Raw genomic sequence first — 19,650 nt, 5'->3', positions numbered from 1 at the left:
TGATCAGTTCAGTGTGAACATCCACTTGAATTCCTTTTTATCAGCTGCAAACCAGTTGTCCAGCAGATACCACTGAATTGGTTGGATTTACTACATGTTTAGTGTCTATGCTGGCCGTAATACAATTTCACAAAAATCTTAATGCAAATACAAGTACCAATTAGATTTTGGGGGTTTGAATTATATGTTCATGGTAAAAATAAATAGTAGTAGCACTCCAATTATGTTAAATTCTGCAATGAATACTCTTTATTAATTGCTCAAGTCGTGTTCTCTGGGTTATGGAATTTGAAATGCTTTTTCTGGTGTTATAGTTGTAACACCGGCAATGCTTTTTCTCAAACCAATCAAGGAGCGTCAAACACATCATCTTTTTATTTGGCACACTATACGTGTCAAATTCTTTGTAAATATTAAATGCAGTTAATCAGGTCCTAAATTGACAGTTTTTGAAATGTTTTATTTTTTATTTCCTCTTAGAAATGATAGAAATACCTGAAAGAAAATACAAGACCAAATCAGTTATTGTCAATATTATCTTTAATCTTTGACAACACACGTTATAAATAACAACTCATTATTGCTTTCTCTAAGTTGTTTTTTAAATGATAAGAAAGGCAGGGTCTTAGTTACATAGTGCTCGCAGGACAGTGCAGGAGACAGAGTTTTTGTAACTCTATAACCATTCAATTAAAAATGTGACAAGATAATACTGAGTTTTGTAGAAACTGAACTCTACTCAACGGTTTGAAACACATAGCATGACTGTTATCCACATATTCAGGTAAGTAACTTACACAAACAAGATGCCTTTATACAGAAAAAATATACCACAAAATCAGCACACTATAATAAACAAGAGTAAATATATTAAAGATCTGAAAGAACATATTTACAATGAGAGCAGGAAAAACACTTTCTGGCAAAGTGTGACACAATTAGGACCAGTTTGGTTTCCGTTTTTTACCAACAGAAGACTCTTCAGTATGGGATCCCAAACTGAAGTAAACAATGATAAACAGGCAAGATGTTAGACAACAGCATCATAATACAACATTTTGTAATATATCAACAATTGGGAACATTATCTTTTGTAGAATATAATTAATAAGATATCCGAAGGATGAAGTCACGTCTTTTTTCTTGTTTCTGTACAATAAGGCCTGAGTCCTAATATTTTAGATCACAACCACTAAGATAAAATGAACAAACATATTTTGGCCATGCATGTGCTTAGTTTGAAGTTTGAGTGCAAGCAATACAGCAGTTGAAGGAGAGTTATGGTTGTCATTGGATCAGGTACATCTAATGGAGTGAGCTGTTAAAATATCTACTGTAAATGTGAGATGGTAAATAACTTTCTATTTCTCCTTTAAGGAAACGTAAATTTCACAGTGTAAACAATCATGGGAAAACCGGACTATTTCCTGAAGCAAATACAGCATAAAAGACATTTACATCAGTGAACAAGGCAATATGTTTGAAGCTTATGCTTCGAGGGACTTGTTCTGGTCCACTGTCTTCATTTATGAAAAGGTCACATTTCTCAAGTGCCTGAATGTCCTTCCCTTCCCCACACGGGGCAAGATGAAAGTTTGAACCCATCTGCATTCCTGCAGTAAGTCACAGAGCCGGGGCTTATCTGTTGGGTCAGAGGTCAACTCCTTTGACTAGTGCAGTCTCCAGGGTGATGGTAAACTCATTCAGTGTTTGCAGGATGCGGGAGAGAGAGTGTACAGCAGCTCGGTCCCGCAGCAGCGCGCCGTCCTCATATGTCCGGGCGGTCAGGGGACACTCAGCCAGCAGGGGGAGCCACCAGGAGAGGAGCCGGTCCCTGTCAAGAGGAACAAGTTAGTGGTCAAAGTCCCGTAAAGGCCTAGTGAGACAGAGCATGAGCATGTAGCGCATGTAGCTTTCAACCGCAAGAAGCATCATCATTCAGCGTTCATTCAACACCAAGTCCTATCATTAAGGTTACAAGCATTGGACACGGCACATCCCAAAGTATATAAATAAACCATTGTTACTATTTTAAAGCAGTTAACTTTAATTGAGAGAAAAAAAGGAAAAGTGTTGTCCAAAACTCAATTTATATGTTGATGCAGAAACACGATTCATTCAAATTCACAGACTCTACTGGTGAAAGGATTTTCAAACAGAATGCATATTTTATTGAGTATCAGTCCAATCACGAAGCTATTGTCGGATTACCAATCAAATGATGACCACTTACCGGATCCCTAAGCAGACAAACAGCTGAAACTTTCCCTCCTTCCCAATGTTTCGTGACGAGCCATTGATGGCATTGACATAGTGACACAGCAAGTCACAAGGGGGATCTTTGATCAGCATTGATCCGTGCATGTCCCCCATTTGGTCAGCTGTCTCCATGCAAACCACTGCCTTTTCTATAGGAAACAATTGGCCATATTGTCAGTTGATGACGTATGATGAATATACTGATAGTTAGAGGAAAGTATGTTGTAGAAGACCAACACTGGATGGAGGATGTAACGCAATTTGATATGTTAAATATATGGTCATCACCGCTTGATGGGGACATCATCAAGAAACATCACTTTTAATGCACTCACACACACAACACTTACCAACAAAGTCCCAAACAAACACATTCCTCTGGAAAAGACGGTTCGATTTGAGCCCGTGCAGGAGGAACTTCTCCAGGGAAAGCACCAGACTGCCTTCACCACACAACAAGACCGTCAGGTTTCCCCTCTGCAATGACACAAATGGAACTTAATGGAGGTATTGAAAGCAAAAGTCTCATCTTGCACCTTCAGTAAATTCCCACATATGCAGTTTTCCCCAGGTTCATTTTTAATTTCAAAATGCTATTTTTTTCAGAAAGCATAAAGCAGACAGAACATTGAAGCCTGTACACTGAAGATGTTATTTTGATGAACAGGAGGCCCATTAGTGAAAAATGAAAGTGATCCATCAAGTCTCTGTTAACTGAGAGCATCGTCTCTCTCTCACACAACAAATGATGCGTGGGCTGCAGACGTCGGGGTAACGAACCAATGTTTGATCAACATAACACGAGCATAACATATTCTTAATTAAATTATTATTATTATCATGATAGCATTTTTGCTTAGTCAGCCAACATTACAATTACAAAACTAGTTAGGCATACCTCTTGTTCAGGTTTGTGGAAGTGCTTAACGAGGTTATTTGCAGCCTCCCTCATGTCCTCATGTACTTCAGCAGACAGTATTCCTGACAATATAAAAAAGTTACCAAAGGAAACATGAGGATAATTGTTGATTTACGTAAGGGGAAGTAAACACGAGCTCATCAGAAAGGTGATCCGGGAGCAGAATCTGTTATTGTACCAACAAGTAGGTCAACTATTGTGCTAAAGAATGTGTTCTTTGTCACGACGTACGGCTTCGGCTGCCAAGCGATTCGAGCACAGCCCGCACACTCTGAGAAGGAGAGGCCGGCTCCGGAGGCGTCCCCGTCCACCTGCCTGCATCCTCTTCCCCTCCAGGTAGCACCAGCTGACCAATGAGAACTCTCTCCAAGCTGCCGTCGCCCACGCCTTTCCCCAGCCATCGGCCACACGGGAACCTCAAAGGAAAAAAGAAGGGCTTCAATATCATCTAACTTCAGAACATTTATTGTACCATTGTGAGGAACGTCCCATCAGATTGTGTTGTGTATAGTTAATATTTCTAAGGTTATTGGACTGATTTTCTTTGTAAAAGGCAACAGCGTTGAAGTTAATGACATCGTGGAATTAAATGAACTTGCAAAGATTGTCATTGGCGTATATAGAGAAGCTCAGACACCCAATACTTGAGTCAATATGTTTTTGATGTCATTGTGTCCTTACCAAACGGGCAGATCATTTCCCCAAACACACTTGTATATTTATGTATAACCAGCCACTATAATTGGAGGTCACTGAGTGTTAATCGAGGATACCGGGGTCAAACTAAGAGGCTTACTTGTAGGTGTGTCCGGTGACCTCGTTATAGACCATCACACTGTCAATCAGACACTTGGCCAGCAGGCCAGAGTTCTCCTGTCCCAGTTGCAGCGTGCTCAGCCTGCCCAGGTTCTTGCACTGAAAAGCGAAGCAGGAAGCGCCGTGAGTCTTTCTATGACACCATGTTTACCTATAGTACCTATACTTATAGCTGCAGAGTGAACACAAACCTGGAAAAAAATCTCCTGTGTATTCTTCGGGATCTGTCTAACGCCTGAATCCCCTAGTTCTCCCGACACGCACACCCAGGGGTCAACTGTGGCCATTGCAATACTCAGCTTCTTCATGGGTATTATGACAACACGGTATGGAATACCTGGAGTGATAAAAGAGACCACGAGAGAGATTTAATTCACTTACGTCTCACAATACTAATAAAAAGAATTTTCACAGCATGGGGGACGTAATGTCTTTCGTTTGTCTAAAGGGTCTATGTGAATCTAGTGGAAACTGTGTAATTTAAGTATATGAGGTCCTTATATACTTGCCTATCAACATGTTTTGTTTTGGTTTACTCACTGACTGAGGTGAAGACATGTGTGAAGCATAGGTAGTCCACAGTGTTGAGAGAGAGCAGGTGGAACAGAAACTGCTCCCTCTCTTCCTCACAGAGCAGGAATGCATGGGGTTTGTAAAGCTGCCTGTGAGGAGAGAAAGAAACACCATAAATGAAATCCAGAAACAATAGCCTTGTGTCTGCTTGTCATGAATAAGTGAATTCTCACCTGAGCAGCTCCTGGTTTGCAAGCAGCTCTTTAAGGTGCTGAGACAGCATTTTCTTCTCCAGAGCCAGGTGAATCCAGGCCCGGGCCTGACCTACCTCAGACATACCCTCCGCCATGGTCTGGATAAACCTGGAATAAAAGCAGATAAGTAGGAAATAGAAGCCCACAGCATTGCATCCAATGATTCCTGGTCTGCAACCAAGATATTAAGATATTTTTATAGATGATGCACCACCCTTTGTAACACTAAAATACGTTTGCTTTGGTTACCTCATGTCCTGTAAGAGCGATCCTCTCAGGAGCAGAGCGCCAACATCAAACGTTCTCTGGTCCAAACCATCAGACCCTAAATAGACACAGAGTTGAACACCTCTGACAGTCCGACTCTTGGCTCACTGGTTTACCCGAGAAAAACAGCAAGGTTCTGACCTGGGGACTCAGCTGGTGTCTCCGTCTTCACCCGGGCTGCCTGGTAGTGAAGCAGATGGGACCAAAGAGCGGACTTCCCCTGTTCACAGTCACACAGGTCAATATTCAAGCTGCTCATTCAGTTGTGGTCGCATGCATAATGTGAATTTGTTCAAGTGGCAACAAACATGTTTTTTGTTTTGGTCATCTGAGCTGATAAGGCGTGTTAAATTAGTGTCTGACCTGTTTAAGCTGCAGACCGTGGCCCCAGGTTCTCTCCAGTAGGTCACACAGACCGTGGATGAGTGTGTTTTCCTGCAGGCCTGTGATGTTCACTTCTCCCCGACCCAGTTCCACGCTCTCCTTCCCCATCCTCTCCATCAACATTCGTTTGGTCTGTACAGCCAGAGAGCAAGTTGTGCTATTAACCTTGAGAGATTGAATAAGTCAGTGACATCAGGGCCACAGATGGATCTCTGACCTTCAGTCGACACTCGCTGAGCAGCCCGTCGACAAACTCCCGATGAGTCTGAGTGACAGCTTGAGGCGACGAGTCAAGTAGCTTAGCCTGGCGAAGGTTCTTCCTCACAAATGTGTTCTTCTGTTGAAATGATGAAAGGAAATGTATCAGACGCAAGCTTCCTAGTGTGTGTGTGTGTGTGTGTGTGTGTGTGTGTGTGTGTGTGTGTGTGTGTGTGTGTGCGTTGGAGTACCGGTCTGTGCTCATTGTCCACTCCTGGGTTTTCAGTCACACTTGATCTCTTGAGGTCAGTCCTGCGGGATGCTGTGACACGTCCAGACCACCTGTTCATCCAGAGACCAAAAGTGAATTCACACTTCCAGATTTATCTATTATGGCGATTTATGTCCACCATGTGTGAATGAACTAAATCCAACTGTATCAACTGTTTCTTCATTAGTTTTAGTTTGATTAATATTTGTACGAAAAGAAGAGCATCACACAATTCAATGATCCAATCTGGATAAAACATTTGCGTATAGCTGTTTAATCACAAATATTATTTACGGATCGGTTGAGCTAAGGTTACAAATGTCCATGGTTGGGAATGACTGTTGTTCCTGAATAACAGTAGAAAAAGGGCTCACTTGTTGGTGCTTTGTCCTTGTGCTAGCACATCAGCCTGCAGCTTAGGGAAGTAGCCCGGATGGTGACGGCCCTGTCCGATCCTCATGTCCAGCAGGTGGGGGTGTATGGCGGTGTGGTCAGCCTTCAGCAGCCTGCGCTCGATTACCTGAGCTGCAGACAAACCCAAATCACAGGTTAGGGACGGGGATATCTACTGTAAATAAATCACCATGCATGGTGCTAATAACGATAAGAAGGCCAAATCTTCAATGTGCTGGGAATTCTTTTAATTTAGTTCCACTGAAGACTGGAACAGCAGATTCAGTGGATTCAGTCTGAACGTGAACAGAGATAAAGCAAGATTGAGATGCAAACACCGCGTCAATGAGGTTAGCAGAATATTTACTTTATATAAATACTTTGATTATTCTTATTCTGTTAATGAACACCTGATTCAAAGACCGTGGTGCATTTCCTGTAGCGACAGTTACGGGAGTCCTCTTCGTCTGTGTCGTACAGTCGTTCTGTCTGCAGGCGGCTGTCGAACAGCTGCTGCAGAGGTTCTCTCTCCGCCCAGCGAGAAATCACTTTCCCATCGACGAAGGAAGAAAACATGGATGTCTCCAGGAACCGGGACAAGAAGTGCAGGTGTGTCCCAGGCTGAAGTGACAGGAAGGAACCCTGAAACATCGATAAGCACAAACATAACAGCTTCATAAAGTGTCAAAAACACTTCTTAGTGGGAGAATCAACACAGGAGTTTTATTCAATATCCCAATCCATGTTTGTGATTAACAGTACCTTGTCAAAGCTGAACGTTGCCTCTCGGTTGCTCAACCAGGAGTCCAAGTCAAGAGCGCTGTGGATGACAAACTCCTCGTACCGGCCAAACAGGGCAGCAAAACGTCCTGCAAACACCTCCCTCAGCTGAATGTTTAGCTTTGCAGCCTTCAACCCTTCGTCCTCCTCCTCAAACACGCGTCCCAGCGTCTTCCCTCCATCGGGCGTTTTTTCTCCTCCGCACCGTCGCGCCAGAGCCTGCAGCCTCTCCAGCACCTCCAGCTCTTCACCTCCCAGGTTCCCGTTCCTTCTGTCCTCCATCAGATCCTCCAGCACGAGGCTGCTGAGGCGAGGGGAGGCCGCAGCAGGCGCCGCGGCCGCACCCCCCCGTGGGGGGAGCCCGAAGCGCAGCAGTACCTCACTCAACTCCTGGATTAAGTCAAGCTGGTCTGGAAACACGGGGAGGTCCTCGGGGGCCTCCACGCAGCTGTTGTCAATGTCCACGAAGCACAGATTTGCCTTTGAAGCAGAGTGAGACGAACAAAGTCAAGAGGATGAAAAACCCTTTTCAGATCAGATAATCATAACAGGTTTAACCAATCCCAAAGCAGAGGCTGAGCTCTAAAATCCAATCAAGATCTGATGTGAAGATATTCTTTCCATTAATAGAATCTTGGCATTTCACTGCAATTAAGCTCTAAGGGGATATTGGCAATTGAAGGATTATCTGATAGAATTTTGGAAACCTTCAATGTCGGTCTTTCACACTGGCAGACAAATCAGAAACACGTGCCAAATTGTGCAAATGAAGCTGCTGAGCAATGAAGTCTAGAAGTTTGTGAGAAAGGTGGATTTAAAAATAATGCTTCTATAAGCACAGCGCAGTCAGCAGCAACGCGACCTTCATCGGTGACCTCAGGGGCAGTCGATGTGCTGTAGAGTGAGCACACGCTGTGCAGCTTGATCCTGATGTCTTCACCTCTTGATTACGTCATCATCTCTGTCCTTCTGTTTTGTTTACCTGACTGTAAATTATGAATATGACAATGTGACCATTGTCTTTGGACCATTTGGATGCTTAGATTAAGAAACATCCAACTAAATGCTAAATATGTGACTAAAATATGTGATTTTTCTTTTTTAATTTGCCACCCATACATGAAATTGAACAACTAAAGTGGAGATCCCTAATTATCATTAATTATTCAGTAAGTCTCATTATTCGTGCTTCCATCAACCCCCCTGGTCGTCTTTCAACTCCTCCCTTCTTTTCCAAAGAGACTTCAGTGAGATACTCGTGCAGCTTAAACAGGGCTGTGTGCATGTGTGTGTGTGTGAAGAAGTGCATTTTCCAGAAATCTTGACTGTGATGCTAACACAAGAATCTACACTCGTGTACCTCGTGTGGCAGGTGCAGTGCGGAGCGCTGAGCTCCATCTCTGCGCTGGATGCCTATCAGGAACGGCACAGGAGCATCCAGGAGGTGATGTAGCGGCGCTGAAACAATGGGTAGGTAGATGTGTTGCCACTGGAACGGGAATAGCAAAGTGGTGATGCCCTCTGCCACTGTCATCAAACGTTGGTAGTCTGAGGTGATGTGAGAGAGAGAGAGAGAGAGAATCAGCAGAGCAATCACCTGTATCTTCAAAGGAAAGGACCAATTTCCAAGACAACTGTCTGTTAATTCAAGCTATTTACGTGAGTTGCTGATACTATTTAATAATATTTCTGTTTACTGTACATGCTACAGAGCACAGTTCAATTCATCTCTACTTATATATCACATCAATGAAATTAAAATGTCAGTTTCTTGACCGTTTTTAACCTCAAACCCATTTGCCAAGTTGTTCCCATAGCTTGTGTCTGGTTACAGGTTATAGGCTACATGTGGCGTAGTTGTAGTGGTGAAAAATACTGACTCCACTTGAATATTTTGTGTAGCTTTTACGTTATATTTATGGCATTAACAGTATCTTGTTAAAAGTGAAAACAGCTGCTTTGCTAAATTCTGCAAAGACGCTGCAAAAACTGTGAAATGTATAAAATCTGATCTTTTTTTAATGCCTACATTAAAACTTCACTGTGACCGTACATGAGCTAAGTGAACAGTGAGCTTACCGTGAGAGCAAAGCAGGACCTGTGTCTCCAGAAGTGCACACGTGAGAAGCTGAACCACGTTGTCTACGCCCAGCAGTGAGAAGGCTTCCCCCAGCGGATACTCGCCCAGCGGCAGCTCCCCCGGGCCGGGCCGCTGGCACACGATGGGGCCCTGCACCCCGTGGAACCTCAGCGACCTACCCGGAGGAGGCAGGGGCACCTCGTAGAGGATGTTGTGGATGTAGCTCTCGATCGGGAGGGGTGGGGCCGTGTGGGACGTCACCGCCTGGTGCAGCTGAGACAGAAACTCCCGAGCGGCCTGGAGGAAGGGGAGCGGCGTGAGGAGGCAGAGCGCCTTGGACACGTACAGAGTGTCGCGGGCTGGATCGAAGGAGCCCGCGCAGCCGAGGCAGGCGGAAACCAAGGATTCCGTGTCCGACTCGTCCAAGCTGCTCACTAGCGAGTCCATGCTGGAGGTGGACGGCGAGGACGCAGATGAAGCCGAGGAGGACGGAGAGGAGGCGGATGAAGCTGAATGGTGCTCCACGTGGTGCATCTGGCAGAGAACCTGCATAGCCGTGATGATCTGAGCACTTGTCACCTCCTCATAGAAGGTGTGGACGAAGCCGTAGGAACGCGCACCGTCGTCCAAGGACATCGTGAATGAGTGAAACTGAGGATCGAGCTTGTCAGTCCGCGTACGGAAGGAGAGACCTCTCGGCATACAGAGCTGAGCACAACACACATAGGACAGGTTAAAGTGCTTAAAGTATCAAATGTAGTCCTTAATAATGACGTCAGTTGGTGAAAATAGTGGTGGATTAACTATCTTGCTTTTTGTATTTAGAACTAAACACACAACCTTAAAGGCAGTTATACGGCATTCCAAAATACTGTAAAACTGTTCTGTAATCTAACAAGTGAGCATTGAGGACGATGCTAAACAAGTAACTTTATGTTATCTTGTCCTTCCATTTACACTGTTGTGAGGGAAAGAAAAAGAGTGCTTATGTCCAAGACCGTACCATGTTGACGGCATCTGGATTGAAGGGGTTTCTGTCTGTGCTTTCGGGGTAGTGCACCAGAACCTTGGACTTGAACGAACGTCCAATGGGGCTCTGCTGAAAGCCTTCACCTGAAAAACAAGACAGTGACTAAAATATGATCTTGGTACTGACTGGTCTTTGACCTTTGTGTCTGCTGAGACAGACAGCATCACATAATGTAAAGGACAGCAGCCAGTTTTCATGGTAACAACCAAAAAAACAACAAAAGCTCATCTGTTTTTGGCAGCAAAAAGGGATCTTCTGAGTTTGTATATGGTTGAAATGCACTTATTGTAAGTCGTTTTGGATAAAAGCCTCAGCTAAATGACATGTCATGTAATTAAAGAGTTATGTAACACATCTCATTAGCATAGAGGTGGACTGGAAAAACACCCTTCATCCCGAACACAGCGCATGTGATAAAAATATGCTGCTTCTTGATATTTCTCAGTGCTCAGGCTGCAGATGAAGGAGGAGAGATACTTATATAACAGCTACATGTGCATGAGGGGGCAGAATGAAAGTCACAATGCACGGATTTAATGCGTTGCCCCTTCTGGCTCACGTTACATGGCGCTGACGAGCTGCTGAAGATATAAATAAAGTGTGTGTGTCTCATTGAGTGTGTGTGTAGTGGACTGACAGCAGTGAATGAGGTACTTTCATTATTCATACACTTTCTGAAGGGGATGCCCTTGAACAGTACTCTGTATCCCCTGTTTCCCTGATCCACCAGTAAGTCTCCCAGTTGGTTTTCAGCATGTAGAAAAACAGATGCATTTAGAAAACGTACTAGCCTTTTCATTCGACTTTGAGAGACACTAATTCAGCATTCAGGAACATTCTGAAGTTCACCTGCCTACAAGATGACGCACAGCCCCCCGAGGGAGGAAGCTGCTCCACAGGCACAACCCTAAAGAGCACCACTTCAAGGCAAACTGGTCGGAGGGAGACCGAAGCTAATGGATCACAGTGAAAAGCGGGAGAGTCAATGTTCTTTGCTAAAGGATACAAATTGGTGCCTGGCGCTGGGAAGCAGAATCGAGCGCCTTGTTGCCATGGTAGCACTTTCGTCTGTGGCCTCGAAGATAAGCGCAAAGACAAAGCCTGACGGCGATTTACGTCACCCCGAGTTTCATCAGCTGACCCAATTAGGACCCACACTCCTCCTGACACGGGCTCCCACCAAACGGGTTCTACAGACCACATTCATGAGGGAGGAGGGAGGTTTGTTTTAGTGTTTGAATAAAGGCTTAAATGTCTGTTTCACTGGGCTGTAATTAACAGTAATTAACATACAGGGAAGAAGCTATCTATGAGCTAATGACTTGGAGAATATATTATATCATCAAACTGGCTGCAGACAATTATTATATTCAGAACATTATTCTCTTGGTCCATCAATCCATATTCAAATCCGCTCATCCTTCATCCAGGGTCGTGGGGGCTGGAGTCCATCCCATCGTGTTTAGCTCTAATTTATTCACAGTGTGGACATTCATCACAAAGCATGTCTCCCCAAAGTCAGGCCCACTTAATTGGGACGATTAAACAGCCGTAGACGTCTGTCCTATTCACCACATGATTAACCCCCTAATGTCCCATTCTTCACATGAGAGGATGAAGTTGGATATAAAAAGTAGAACGAGATGAAATGGCAGCAGATGACGGCTGGCACTGACAGATGAGGAATATGAAACTGAACTAAATCACTTTGTCTTTGCATTCCACATTTGTCCGTCCACTGAAGGTTGAATCATGTCATAGAACAAGAAAGACTCATTTCTCTCTTCATCTCAGCCTGAGACACAGACACCGTGGTGCTTGGTCCGTATAAATAACGGATAAAAGAAACTGTTGACTGCCTGAAAATAAAGTAACTTTGATTTTTGCCTATATTAAGACTAGTACAATACATAAACATCTCTTTGCAATGGGTTCAACATTATGATGCAGTTTTCCAATGTTCGGTTCAGGGAGTTCTCTCTCTCTCTCTCTAATGATGTCATACTCCCCCCGTGACAGGGGAGGGATAAGGGCCCCCGCCACCCAGCGACAGGCGGAGTCACGTGACGTTTGATTAGGCTGCAGAAAACACAGTGGCATCCATTGAGAAGCCAACAAGGGAAGATTCGTTCTCGGTAGGCGAAAAAAAAAAAATTAAAAAAAGATACTGGAAAACCTCACCCATCCAAATGCTGGCGATGACACATGATGGAATAAACCCCCCCTGCTTGTGACTACAGCTTCACAGAAAACGGATGTCAAGTCAAACACAGAGAAATAAATCCCTTGGAAGGCCAGCAGAGCCCTCTGCTGGAGAGGGTCTGAGGTGACCTGCTGTTATACAAGCAGATTGGTGGAGCTCAGATGTTGTGGCCAGCAGCCCTTTCACTCGCCTCAGGGGGCCAGATATCAAAGCCCCCGATGGTTAGTTAGAGCAGTAATTCATCTGCAGCAGAGGCCTGTTCCCCAACGTGAACACAGCCCTTTCCTAAATATACAGGTTTTTATTTGGCGGAAGGAGGAAGAAACGTCGCTGAAGAGCCGCTCCATGTGAGCTGTATTTCTGTTATAAAAGACAATATAAGTGACAACACATGGTGACTATTGTTCGCAGTCCTGGAAGTGACATTCAATGTGTTGGTACACACACACACACACACACACACACACTCAGACCAAAACACGTGCAGACGTCACGAATGCCTCCAGGGTCAATCCGTCCTCAGCGCCCACAAACCAGTGAGGGAGAAAGCGACGCCACTTGCCGTCTCTATTTCTGACAACCAGCAGCTGAGAAGCGTTCCATCACAAAAATTCTCTGCAGCTGTCATCGCCGTGGCAACCCCCACATCCAACCAGCCTTAATATCCTCCAACATTTGGCTTTTGGTGAGAAAGGGACCTACTATGTTAAAAACTAAAAAAAGCCCATCTCTGTTTGCAAGAACTGAACAGTTTGCTTCTAAATCTTTACATTAATCTATTTATATGTGGGAGCTGATTCTCACACACAGTCCTCCAGTGTCAGGCTGCTCCATCTGTGCTCCAGCGTTAAAGGGCACGATTCGCTGTCGTCCTCCCTCTTTTCAACCCTTTTTCTGCTAAACTCCTCGTCCAGGCGCAGCAGTGGGTGACTTGCAGAAAGCAGCGATGATACAATCAAATTTGACCTACACTGCTTTCTTAATAATAATTTGAATAAACCACATAAACAGGACTGTAAATATGTTTCCCCAACCAGAGACAACAAGATAGTGAGACAGTATCATTTTTCTTTTAAATAATTGCTTCATATTTATGGTAAATGGTAATTATCTGGAATTTTGTGTTTTTATTCATCTACAGGCTCCTCAAATATATATATATATATATACATATATGTATATATTGTTTTAGACCAAGGTTATTACCTCATTATGATGAATTGATTTGAAGTAAAAAGGTTATTGGCCTGAATACCAGCTCTTTCACAAAGGCTTCACGCAGAGACATGATGTTGTCAACAAGGAGAAAGAAAGGAAGAAAGAAATGTGGCGTCCAATGAAAACATTCCAATAGATGTCCCCCCCCCTGCACACTCTAACCGCATTTCATTGGACATGAAATTGTAAATGTGTAGCATAAAGGATGACCTCGGATGTGTTTGTGTGTAAGAGTGGATTCCGTCTACCTGCTGCGTCGTCCGGCTCCAGGCCCGTGTCCGCGTCCACTCCGCACTCAACGAAATAGTGGGCGAATCGGCAGGAAGCCGATCCGGTGGCCGCTGCGGTTCCGTTCATCCTCGACGCGTCCGTGGCGTGAGAGCTGCGTCTACTTCTGCTCCACGGCGTGGATGCTCATAGCCGATGCGGCGGTTTGTTACCCCTAAAACACGGTACCCCCCCCCCACGTCTCGGCTCCGTGGCGTGTGGACCCGCCCGCATCCGCATCCGAGACTGTGATGGAGATCAGAAGGACCCAGCGATGGTCTCCTCGCCGCCGCGTCAGAGAGGGAGGGGGGCGTAAAGTGGGCATGTGCGGGAGAGAGAGAGAGAGAAAGAGAGAGAGAGAAGGGGGAGACAAAGACCGGAACGCATCGTGGGTTTAATAGAGGCTTATTCTAAAGGGTGTCGTCCAAATCATCATCCACGGCCACAATTTGTCATAGGAATATTAAAAAAGAATAATAAAACACACACATTAACACACAATAATAGATGCACACAGAGACACACAATAATAGATGCACACAGAGACACACAATAATAGATGCACACAGAGACACACAATAATAGATGCACACAGAGACACACAATAATAGATGCACACAGAGACACACAATAATAGATGCACACTCAAACTCCCGCTGTGATATTGCTCAAATGGGGACATGTTTCTAAAGCTATATTCAGGATTTCCGACAGGTCGACAAACGACCAACAAAGGTATGTTCCAGGTGCTCTGGAGGATGAATGTTGCCTGATTTGTGACGGTGCACTAAATAATTGGTGACTTTTATGATTCATCCACTTTTGAATTTGATTGGTTAAGATAAGATATTCTTTATTAGTCCCACAATGGGGAAATTTACAGGTTGACAGCGCACACAAGAAACATGAGCAGTAGTATAATGATAATGATAAAAATAAATAAAAAAATGTATAAAATAAAGAAACTAGTGCAAAGGCCACAGTAGCTAAATATACTAAGAACTAAATAAATATGTGTATATGTACACATACCACAGTGGTTATTGCACATTGTCGTCTTTGTTGTGTTTTAGTGTTCTTAGCTGATGTTTTCAGTGATTTAGTGTCCTGTGGTTCACTGGGTGCAGTTCGCTGGAAATCAGCTCGCTAGCGCCCCCTTTGGATGAGTCCCAGTATTGAGATGCAGGGCCAAAAGCTTCCAGTTAAACCTATTTCAGTAAACCACACAAATAAGAATGTGAAAATCAATATTTCAATAGAGTATTTATTGAAACATTCAGAAAGACAAAATAAACATTTCTATTTTTTTGTTAAATAAATAAATCCTGCTGTTTGTGTTCAGGTAAAGCATGTTGCCTGAGAGAGATTTAGGATTTGGATTTAATAGTCAAGTGTCCAAAATTAAAAATGTGCAGCATTCCCTAAAACCTGGTCTGGCTCGTGTCGTAAAATCATTGCATTAAAAATCATATTCTGAGATAATTGTCACATCTTTCATGCATTTAGATGTTAACAAACTAGGAGATGACTCCACTACTCCGGTCCTCCAGTTGGACAATCTGTGGATGTGTTACTTACAGCTGGTCTCATTATAGAAAAATGCATAATATAGGACAACCAGACTTGTATTTAACACTCATCTTTTTTGTTAATCAAGAACCAATGTGTGCAAAAGAATGTTCATATAAACTAAAAGTAATAGATATTACAGAGCGCTTTGTCAGAGGTCGATCTCTCATCAATTCATTTTCCAGCTGCATTTCTGCACGACATTCGTATCGGATGAAACAATCATAGCCGTCCAGACTTCCTTTTGCCCTGAAACTTCCTCCAGCTCCGCCCGGGGGAATCCACAGGTGTTTCTGAGAAATGAAACTTCCACCAGCGCCTCCTGGATCTAACCTGGGGTCTTATTCCAGGCACTTGTTGTTGGTGCCCTCTCAAAGTCAAAGTTTGCTCGGCTTAAATTTGAGGTTTCCCAACCATTTGTGCGCTTAACGCAGGGGAGGCAGTGTTTAATCTCCAAGTCCTTTCTATAGATGCAGTTATTTAGGGATGCGTACTTCTCCAGTACCAATATCGACCTCCACATCGGCTGATCCCAAGTTCAATACTATACTTGTTTGATTAATGAGCCGTATACCTCACTGTGTGGAAGAGAGCCAGATCATTGTTTTTATGTGAAAGGAACATCAGGTTGACTTAAACACATCTTCCTAACATTGTCAAACATAATGGAACAAATACATGAATATGAATGTAATTAATTGTTATTAATTAATATAATGGTTTCAAATACCTGATCCAACTATTTGAGTCAGTATCGGATTGATACCATTGATATCAGTACCGGGGCATCCTACACAAAACTTCTCACATCGTCAAAGAACATGAGGGCAACCATCCTGTGTGATGAAGTAAAGATGTACTGATTCTTACATTCAATTCACCGATGAGGATAAAATCTTAAAGACCATGATCCTTAAAACCAACATATTGATAAATTAGAGAGGGGAGGAGTTGTAGTCCAGCCATTAGATGGGGTCTCCATGGCAACAAACCTCATTGACTTCTCATTTACGTGTCTCTCTACTAAAGAAGGCTACAAAGTTAGTTTGTGCTGCATTATCTCTAGAAAATGTTTGGCAGTGGGTTTACATTCAGAAAAGTTCACCTGGAGCATTCTCAGAAGAAAGTAGGTTCAATTCTCAGAAGAAAGGGCACTGTGGATCTTTGAAGGAAAATGCATTGGTGAGGTGGCCTTTTTTACTCTTTACAGAGTAAAGGTTTTCTTCCTGCCACTCATTGCTCATTGATTACATGTAGTGAAAGAACATAAAACAGGGGAATGCTACCTATGTGTGGTATTTATACTTATCTGGAGAATACTTTAGATGCAGAGAGAAAGTGGGAGTTGAGGATCCATCCACAGGAGGCTATGCAGCATTCAATATTATTAGATCAATGTCAACAGATAAATAATAGAAGGAGATGGGCGATGGCTTTGGCAAAAGCTGTTGATCGAGAGTGCAGAGAGCAACGTCTATGTCAGGATGCGGGCCACCTGGGACTGAATCTCAACATCAGGGTGTGAAAGCAGCAGGACCAGCCGGCTGTGCAGCTGGGAAGACTCATCCAACATGACCCGGAAGAGGCAATCCTGAGTCCGCCGCAGTTCATCAGCCACCTGTACCGAGGGCCTCCAGGCCTTTAGGTTGCCGGCAAACGTCAGCAGTCGCAGAAGCACCGCAGTGGCTGTCCGAGAATCAAACAGCAGCACAACCGAGGCAGGGGCCTACGTCAAAAAGGGGAAAAGACTGTCATTCAAATGGGGATTTATAATGAAACTTGAACGGACACCACGGTGATATTTAATATATTTTCTTGATCTTAATGCTGAACCATGCTAACTAACGTACACAATCCCATTATTCTCACCTGGGCTTGAACAATGTCATCCATCATGTCTGGATTGGACGACAAATTCACAAGGACTTTGGAAGCCTGAATCTGAAAGACAAATATTTATAGTGCTTCATACGTACACATTACATTCACAACTCTAATGGCCTGATGGGTTTTCCAAGAGCTACACGCGTGTAAATGTTTCAAAAAGGTATTGAAAAATGTGAAGACGATCAACCAGGTGTAACCTAAAAAGTCACCAACCTGTAATGCTTCTTTGCTCACAACGAGTAGAGAGAGTAAAAGTGTAATGGATTTCTTCAGCCAGTGTTGGTGTTTATCTGTGACGGAAAGGTTGGTCAGCAGCCTGAGAGCAGCAAGCTGAAGGTCCGAATCCACTGGTGACATCTCAATCAGCTCCAGCACTTGTGGCACATAAACCTTTAAAAAGGTGAGGACATGAACGTTGAACCAAAACAAAATCATGTTCAGCAGCAGATTGCTGGATATTTTCTGTATATTATAGGGCAACATACCTTTATTTGTTCCTGGTTTTGGATGTTCATACATAGATTATTTAAAGCATTCAGAGTCTGCACTCGAACCTCTGCCAAGGGATCAGAGAGGAAACCAGCTATGATATGAATCCCTTCAAATTCCCGTATAAGATTCTGGACAATCGGGAGAAAAGAGAAACATAGTGTCACAAAGCATTCAGAACTTTGTGTGGCACCACTTAAAGTACATCACTTTCTAATTAGAGCCCTTTAAGACTTTCCATGAAGCATTTTGGAATGAACCTCACCCACACAATGGTTTTTAAAAAAGTGGACTTTCACTGCACCTGATTCACAGTAAAGGCAGCAGAATTCCCCAAAGTAAGTAGTATCCGACATCGGTCGGGTGGATTACTGCTGGTCACCAGACACGACAGCAGCATCTTCAAGTGCTGAGGATCCAGGTTACCAGAGGACTGCTGGATGCTGTCCCCTGTGGAGCGGGATAAACCACACAACTAAAGGTGGACATTTGGGATAAACCACACAACTAAAGGTGGACATTTGGGATAAACCACACAACTAAAAAGGTGGACATTTGGGATAAACCACACAACTAAAAAGGTGGACATTTGGGATAAACCACACAACTAAAGGGGTGGACATTTGGGATAAACCACACAACTAAAGGTGGACATTTGGGATAAACCACACAACTAAAAGGTGGACATTTGGGATAAACCACACAACTAAAAGGTGGACATTTGGGATAAACCACACAACTAAAGGTGGACATTTGGGGTAAACCACACAACTAAAGGTGGACATTTGGGATAAACCACACAACTAAAGGTGGACATTTGGGATAAACCACACAACTAAAGGTGGACATTTGGGATAAACCACACAACTAAAGGTGGACATTTGGGATAAACCACACAACTAAAGGTGGACATCACAACTAAAGGTGGACATTTGGGATAAACCACACAACTAAAGGTGGACATTTGGGATAAACCACACAACTAAAGGTGGACATTTGGGATAAACCACACAACTAAAGGTGGACATTTAAAAGTGTTTGCACTGAAAGGGACACGGTGTGTTTGAAACCTGGCTCAGGGTATTGTTTACAGTCAAAAAGCTCTATCAAAATATGTGAGGGAGTGTATATGTGAGCTTGGAGTTTACACACATGGCAGTTAAAGATGCAAGTTAAGGTTAAAGATGGGGCCACCGTGCAAGCTTTGTGGCCTACTTGCTTCTTGCATTACCTGATGCCACATCCACAGGTCGGGGACAGACGACATCCAGTCCGGACACTCTGGCCAGCAGGCTGCCCGCTGGAAGGGGAACTTCGCTGGACTCACGACTCCTGACACCAGGAGCACTTTTCTTGTTCTTCTTGAAGCTTCCGCCGCTGATGAGTTTGTACAACCCGTAAGAGGCTCCAGCTCCGGCGACTATTCCAAGCAACGCTCTCATGTTGCCGAACCTGGGAGTGATGCTACCATCGCCCATGCTGCGTCTTTGGGTTAGCTAATCTCAGTTAGCTAAACTCAGTTAGCTAATCTCAGTTAGCTAATCTCAGTTAGCTAAACTCAGTTAGCTAACGTTGAGTACGATCGTCAGACTCGGCAGCTAACTAACCCGGCCCCTCAGCTAGTTCGCGCTGCCGACAACCCACCACGAACACAAACACATCCACCCATGACCATGTTGCCTGATTCTTTGAGGTTAAACCCGGAGAAGTGTTCTGAAAAGCTATGGCTGTCGACGCCGGGCTGTTGCGTCGCAGCTTGTGTTGCCAGGTTTGACGGACAAAAGCAAATCCCCCTGACGGACATATCGCCTCATCAGTTATTTTTATTTTAGAGCTATGAAGGAATCATGATT

The 19,650-nt window shown here is 43.9% G+C and overlaps 2 protein-coding genes across 2 annotated transcripts; both read right to left on the bottom strand.

The window, feature by feature from the left end:
- Window positions 1–518: 518 nt before the first annotated feature.
- Window positions 519–14,136, bottom strand: LOC119195634 (DENN domain-containing protein 5B-like). Its single transcript, XM_037450720.2, has 21 exons — window positions 13,834–14,136; window positions 10,138–10,247; window positions 9,134–9,842; window positions 8,415–8,602; window positions 7,037–7,534; window positions 6,685–6,916; window positions 6,256–6,406; window positions 5,862–5,952; window positions 5,630–5,749; window positions 5,392–5,544; window positions 5,170–5,248; window positions 5,011–5,086; window positions 4,741–4,869; window positions 4,535–4,656; window positions 4,186–4,331; window positions 3,975–4,093; window positions 3,410–3,594; window positions 3,158–3,240; window positions 2,610–2,736; window positions 2,234–2,408; window positions 519–1,834 (listed from the first exon to the last, which is right to left on the bottom strand). Exons 1-21 carry the CDS (start codon window positions 13,940–13,942, stop codon window positions 1,651–1,653), a joined length of 3,786 nt encoding a protein of 1,261 aa, XP_037306617.2. The 5' UTR covers window positions 13,943–14,136; the 3' UTR covers window positions 519–1,650.
- A 1,866-nt stretch (window positions 14,137–16,002) lies between these two features.
- armc10 (armadillo repeat containing 10) lies at window positions 16,003–19,564 on the bottom strand. Its single transcript, XM_037451899.2, has 6 exons — window positions 19,029–19,564; window positions 18,102–18,247; window positions 17,794–17,928; window positions 17,522–17,698; window positions 17,291–17,362; window positions 16,003–17,147 (listed from the first exon to the last, which is right to left on the bottom strand). The coding sequence occupies exons 1-6, from the start codon at window positions 19,273–19,275 to the stop codon at window positions 16,896–16,898; spliced, it is 1,029 nt and encodes a 342-aa protein (XP_037307796.2). The 5' UTR covers window positions 19,276–19,564; the 3' UTR covers window positions 16,003–16,895.
- Window positions 19,565–19,650: the final 86 nt, after the last annotated feature.

The sequence above is a fragment of the Pungitius pungitius genome, chromosome 6, assembly GCF_949316345.1.
Source record: "Pungitius pungitius chromosome 6, fPunPun2.1, whole genome shotgun sequence".
Classification (NCBI taxonomy): domain Eukaryota; kingdom Metazoa; phylum Chordata; class Actinopteri; order Perciformes; family Gasterosteidae; genus Pungitius; species Pungitius pungitius.
The sequence above is the reverse complement of the archived record's forward strand: the minus strand, read 5'-3'. Positions and strand labels throughout refer to the sequence as shown.